The following is a 7076-nucleotide window of genomic DNA, read 5'->3' on the forward strand; positions in this document are numbered from 1 at the left end:
GTACTAGCAGATTTAAAAACAGTAACTAATTGAAGCCAAACTCCAGCTCACACTTCATAATCAGTTTCATCAAACAGGTTTTTCTTTTTGGGATAAACGTTTTACATGAATAAATAAAAGCTGATCATTATAAGCCCCCTGTCAGTGGTAAATGGTCTTTATAAAACAACAGATTTACTGGCTAGATCACCAGATAAATATAGAAGAAAACTAATACTGTATAGTCCTAACTTTTGTATCCTATATAAGTTGGACATTACATAGGTCTTAATTATTTTACACCCATTTCCTCCCAGCTGGACATTTTATATCGGATGATGTGATTGGAGCACAGACTTTTACATGGTGATAATAATGTGATAACATCCTCCAACTTTGGACCCTTAAACAGAAAGTGATAATGAGGGAGGAGTCAATACCCCAATGATGGTGGTCTTCAGGATCAGTCCAGTCTTCACCTTGGCAATGAGTGATAGAGGGGGTGGGGACCCTCGTCCTATAATCCCCTCATCACTGTCCCTCCTATAAAAGACAGTTCTGGTTGTTTCCTCACTCTCTGACTAAGGTCCATGAATAAAGAAATGACCTGGTAGGAGATCAGAGGAGCCATTTCCTAGTTCCCTTGAGGGTGGAATTGTAAGCTCCTCAGAGACCAAGCTGCCTGATGTGGGTGGAGTCCTGGTTTGGGGGAACCAATCAGCTCCTGTCTAGTAATCCTCTTTGTCTTTGTATTTTAGTCCATGGCCGGGAGATGAGGAAAACCTCTGAGGATTGTCTCACTTTGTCTCCAGACTGGAAAGTAGAAGATGAGGACATCACACAGTATAGTCCAGGAGAAAACCCGGCTCCCTCCAATGTCCATCCGGCACCACCCAGTGTAGCTGGACCATCGGATTCCTCGTATCCTGAGGAACCTCAGACTGTGCGGGACCGGGCCGGCCTTCCAACAGGGAAGCGATTCTCCTGTACTGAGTGTGGGAAGGGTTTCTGTTCTAAGTACAATCTTAATGTGCATAAAATATGTCACACGGGGGAAAAGCCGTATTCCTGTCCTGAGTGCGGGAAATGTTTTTCAGTGAAGTCCCATCTTTCCAGACATCAGAGATCCCACACGGGGGAGAAGCCATATTTGTGTCCTGAGTGTGGGAAATGTTTTTCAGCGAAGTCCCATCTTTCCAGGCATCAGAGATCCCACACGGGGGAGAAGCCATATTCCTGTTCTGAGTGTAGGAAATGTTTTTCAGATAAGTCCAGTCTGTACACACATCAGAGATCTCACACAGGGGAGAAGCCATATTTCTGTTCTGAGTGTGGGAAATGTTTTTCAAAGAAGCCCAATCTTTATTATCATCAGAAATTGCACACAGGAGAGAAGCCATATTCCTGTCCTGAGTGTGGGAAATGTTTTGTAGTAAAATCAAAACTTGTCAGACATCAGAAGTCTCATGTGGTTGAAAAGCAATTTTCCTGTCTTGATTGCGGGAAATGTTTTTCAGAGAAGTCCAGTCTTTACACACATCAGAAGTCTCACACGGGAGAGAAGCCACTTTCCTGTCCTGAGTGAGGGAAATGTTCCTGTTAGAAGCCTTCCATAACCTAATATCTGCTTATTGACATTACTAACATATGTATGAATGTGTTGGATCTTTTCTCTACATTCTAGTAACGTGGTAGTAATTAGTCATGAATTGGTTTGCTAGCTTTCCTCCCCCATCTCTGTGGGTAGGAGCTAAAGTTTCACTAATAGAGATTTGTAAGAATCTACTTGATACATGTTAAGCATACACATTTTATACTGTAATATTTCTTGATTAGGATATTTATATATGATATAACTTTTATATTAAGAATATTTTTAGGAAATTATATATATATATATATATATATATATATATATATATATATATATATATATATGTATGTGTAACACATCCCATCCCCCCTGACAGATGGAATGTCAGTGAAGTTTTGATTAGAGGTCCCAAGGATTCATTTTCAGACTCTCTCCTAGGGGAGGGGAGAAGACTGAAGGTTTGTTCTATACATCTGTCACCAGATATTATTGTGGGACTATAAGAACCAGAGAGGAAAACCAGCCAACTTTTAGGAGAAGGTGGGGGCTGAATTGCTCCTTTATAGAGCAGAACAAAGACTTTTTGGTGGCACACTTTTTAGAAGTTGGGCTAAGGAGCCTACAGATTCACACTACACAAACAATTTTACATACAATTTGTATCTCAAGAACATAACTCTATTTTTTGGACATTATCTAAACATTTTGTATTCCAATATTTTATTTCTAATTGTATGCAATATTATTATTAAACACATTTTTGAGTTTATGAAAGAGTTGGAAGGACTTTCTATTTTGGACTTTTCTCATCAATACAAGTTAACAAAACATCGAGAAAATCTGGTATTTTACAGTGGCGAGTCAGACCAGTTTGATTTTTTTCGAATATCGATCGTTTTTTACTTTTTTTATCCTTCACCTTGATGAGAGAGAAGATTGCTGCAAGGTCAGCAAAATATGAAGTCAAGCTTTCAGGAGAAATAAAAGCCTTCAGCAGATGACCCTTTGGCATAATCGAAATCAGCCTAGAATCAGAATTGGTGAGAATTTTGTGCAGATGCAAGAAAACGCTGTTCCTTGGTGATGTAATTTCCCACCAAGAGAGAAAAGGAACGTTACATGAAGAAAGACCTTCTTAATCGGTAAGTAATGGATTTTATCGATGAATTATCTAGAGAGAGTAAATTAGAATTCCAAAATCTGTCTAAATTTGTTAAAGATGATGAACTTTGGCGGTACATGTATAATGAGTGCTTACAGGCTAATATTAACATAGAAAAATCTAGGTTTTCCTTTAAGAAATTGAGCAAACAAGTTAGAAATGTAATGAAGTTAGTTAATGTTTTTAACGCCATGATTTTGGAGGTTCCTAGGATTGCTGCTTGTGTAAAGAATAAGTCAGAGGAAGATAACTGTGTATATGCTAATTGCCAGACTTTGAGCAAACAGTTAACCTGCAAAGTGCAATTCAAACGAAAGACATTCAGCTTTCTGAACTACAGAATGATATTGTGACAGAGTAGGCAGGACAGAACACACAAAGCAGATGGCAAACACACAAAGCTTTATTAAAGCAAATGACAGTCACTCAGTTGGGGTCTGCAGGGAGCGTGGCAGTACCTGGTATGGGGAAGTAGCAAGGAGAGGGATCAAAACAGTTGTAATCGGGTCCCAGGGGCAAAGTTAGAGACTCTACAACAGTTTATAATCCAAGCAGGGAAATGGAGATAGAGTACAGGAACAGTTCAGGGGAATAAAACAGGGGTGAATACACTCACGGCTCCGGCAGGGATGCCCGGAATCACAGCAGATGCCAGTCAGGGGACAGTGGGTGGTAATTCTCCCCCACATCCCTGGTTATTGCAGAGTGGCAGCCCAGTATCAGGCTTTTGCAGAGTGGCCGTGAGAGTCTCGCCGCAGCAGAGACTTCTCAGTGGCTGTGCAGCAGAACGAACAACCAGGGAGCCCAGCATCGGCCTTCTTAAGCCGATGCAGGACGCTCCTTGGTCATCCTGGCAACCGTGGGTGGCATGCCTTGTCGCCCGGCAATGAGGCATGCCCCCCTTGACATGGGCCTTGCTCTCGAGAGCGCGGCCTTTGTCGGTATCTGCAAGCGCAGGAACTTTAATGCCCGCGCTGCAGATGCCGGGGCCGTGCAGCATCAGGCTGACTGCCGTGGCCCTGAACATCCCTGCGGGAGGTTCGCGGAGGGGTGTGAACCTCACTGTGGGAAACTACCTTCCTCCCGCCGGCCAAGCCGGATGGGGGAATATAAGTGACAGGGGTGACAGGAGTCACACCTCTTATCCTGAGCAGCCCGGCTTCAAAGGACCACGACAGGATGAGAGGTGGAGGGGGATGAAGGTGAGCCAAGGGGGGAGCGGGACATCTGTCACACCATGACTGATATAAAAAGAATTTGTGTAAATACTAGCCAGAGGCAAGGCAGACAAAAATCTTTAATAGCAGACATCCAGTTTATAGAAGATGATCTGCAGGATCATGAAGCAATGCTTAAGAGAAAATTAATGGATAAAGCTGCAGAACTTCATCTTAAGATCCTTGATCAGCTCATGAAAATTTTGCAGGATATGCCAGCCTATGACATGAAAGCGGATGCTTTTCATAATACAGAAGTTTTTGAAATTTTGTGCAATAACTTTTGCCTGAATGAGGAGCAAAGAAATGTTTTCTTCAGATTATGGCTTCCCAGCTTTATGGCATGTGGATTCACCAAAACCCCATATATTAATGAGGATGATGTGGAAATTCATAGCAATGCATCAGACCGATTGCGTCAGTTATTGCTATGTACAACTGGGGAGGAAACTCCTTCCCTGGAAATCTTAGACTCCTTTAGAGATACGATCAATGATGATCCTTTTGATTGTAAAAATAGATTTTCCAAAGTATACCCAAATGATATTTAATTTGGCCAATGAGAGTTCTGCTATGATAAAAGCTTTTGTTAAAAAATTTAAGTATCTATATCCAGCATCTCTTATTTGCTGCCGGAAAAAATGATTTAGATCAAGCAGCCAAAGTTATAGATACAGTTAGCAGACAAATTAAACTAAACAATCAGAAGATGGAAAGTGTAGCTATTCAAAATGGAGATCAGAGAGAGACCACGTGCTTGGCCACACCCAATTATGGTGATGAACATGTCACAGGCAGACCTAGGGTCTCAGAGCAGACAGGAAATACTATTATTGTAAATGATTTAGTCATTTGAAAAGAGATTGTGTTCAATATGTATTAGATTTACAAAGAAAAACTTTGGAATTAGAAAGTGAAAATACAATTTCTGAACAATCTGCTCCTCCATGTTCCAACAATAGTCTGTCTGAGTTGCCTTATGCCTCAGAAGTCAAAGAGATCAGTTCACTGAGTGTCAACAACAGCTTGAACAATATGGTACACAGTGCTGTTGTCATTAATAGGAATTGTTTATTGCCATTTCCAAAATTAGAGTCAGGATCAAATCGAGATTCTTCTCCTTTACCGTTAGAATATGTTGCTTCAATTTTATTGGATGAAAGTGGAAGGCCATATGTACAGGGTGTATTGAATGGCAGGAACATAATGTTTTTAGTAGGTACATAAAACATAAACATAAATTACCTGTAAATGCCAATTCTCCAAAATGCAATTTACTTGATTTTAGTGGAAAATGTAGTTTAGTTGCGAGGAAAGTTTCTAATGTGACTTTTGAGATTCCAGGATTTCTGAAAACTAACATAAACATCTGATATTGTCATGGTGCACAGAACATTCTTGGTATTGATGTGATTAGTAAACTCAGTTTGATAATTGATTTATGTACTTCAACGTTATGGAGAGATCCATCTAGGCCCAAATCAACGTTAATTGATTCTTCCATGTATAGTAATGTTGGAAGTATTTGTACAGCAACTGCTGACATGTCTTCAGATCATAAATGGCCCCATACAGGAACCAATCTTGAATTGGAACAATTGGTTAGATCACATAAAGATCTTTGAAGTCAAAGCAAAAATGATGCAGGTTTGTTTAAAGATTTTGAAGCTGACATTGAAGGTAGAGACCCTAAGCCTCAACCTCAATACAAATTGCCATTAGAATCAATTAATCCAATTTCTTCCATTATAGATGAGTTTTTACAGCAAGGAATTTAAAGAAAGTACAATCAGTGGTGAATAATTGTATTTGGCCTGTCAAGAAAGCTGATAATTCATATTCTTTATCAGTTGATTTCAGGATCACCTCCGACAAACACTGGGAAAAGAACGTTCTGACGTCAACATCGAGTAGCCCACGCCCAACACGTTTCGTCACCACAACGTCATCAAGGGGCGGAGGTGATCCGCGGTGAGCGGGGATCGTTCATCACCTCATTGCTGTGCATTGCTGTTTAAGCTGGTGTCTGTCTGGACACCTTTTTTGTGAGTTGTTTGAGCTTTTATTAAATTTACATATGTTTTAAACGTACTGCACCATCATGCTTTTTCCTTTGTCCCTGAGTGTGATTCATGCATATATGGAGGTATGGAATTAAATGGAGAGACTCATCATGAGATCCTTGGCTGCAGAGTATTGCTTTTGGTAGTGATACATTATCCCTCCTACTGTTCACCATTATTGATTACCTGGACGTGATTAAGAATTACCACATCTAATATCTGGACATCGTTCATTCACCGCTCCCAGAGCACAAGTGCTATTGCTGCTCTATAATTTGATCAGCATATAGCTCTGGTGAGTTCATTTAATTCATTTGGTGGTGGATTATTCACAGTGTTATGAAGTCACAGAGAATATTTAGATTTTGTTTTGGACACTAGTTTATTTTGGACACTTAATATATGGTGAGATAGATATATATATATATATATATATATAAAAATTTTTTTAGCGCATACCCTTATGAGATTTTGTTCACTTTGCCAAATTAATTGTTTGTATATATAATTTTTTTTGGTGGGTGTTGCTGCTGACACATAGTTTATTATTTTTAGAGATGAGCGAATCGAACCAGGCGAAGTGGAATTCGATTCGAATTTCAGGAAAAATTCGATTCGTGTCGAATCCGAATATTAGCCTACTTCGGGTGCGCGAATCGGATTTTTCCCGATCAGCCGGCAAAAGTGTCCCTGCAGAGAGCTCCGCTATTTCTGACAGTTCTCTGACAGTTCCTTCACATGTACAGCAGTTGAAACATTGTATCTATTTGTTTCCATTTAGGATACAGATGTTTTTATTCGGAAACAGATACAATGTTTCAACCGCTGTACATGTGAAAGTCAGAGAACTGTCAGAAATAGAGGAACTCTGCAGATACACTTTTTGCCGGTTTGGAATTATTCTTATTTTCATCCTACTTCTTCTTCTTCTTCTTCATCCTCATCCTCAGAAGAAGAAGAAGAGGATGAGGATGAAGAAGAAGAAGAAGAAGTAGGATGAAAATAAGAAGAATTCCAAGCCGGCAAAAAGTGTATCTGCAGAGCTCCTCTAAGTGTATCTG

General features: G+C 40.0%; 1 protein-coding gene across 1 annotated transcript; it reads left to right on the forward strand.

Moving 5' to 3' along the window:
* Nucleotides 1–741: 741 nt before the first annotated feature.
* Nucleotides 742–6043, forward strand: LOC149461881 (uncharacterized). The gene is made up of 2 exons (XM_089677643.1): nt 742–2715; nt 5803–6043. The coding sequence occupies exon 1, from the start codon at nt 752–754 to the stop codon at nt 1562–1564; it is 813 nt and encodes a 270-aa protein (XP_089533769.1). The 5' UTR covers nt 742–751; the 3' UTR covers nt 1565–2715; nt 5803–6043.
* Nucleotides 6044–7076: the final 1033 nt, after the last annotated feature.

Source organism: Staurois parvus, unplaced genomic scaffold, assembly GCF_062004578.1.
Source record: "Staurois parvus isolate SC_StPar_1 unplaced genomic scaffold, SC_StPar_1.0 ptg000191l, whole genome shotgun sequence".
Taxonomy (NCBI): domain Eukaryota; kingdom Metazoa; phylum Chordata; class Amphibia; order Anura; family Ranidae; genus Staurois; species Staurois parvus.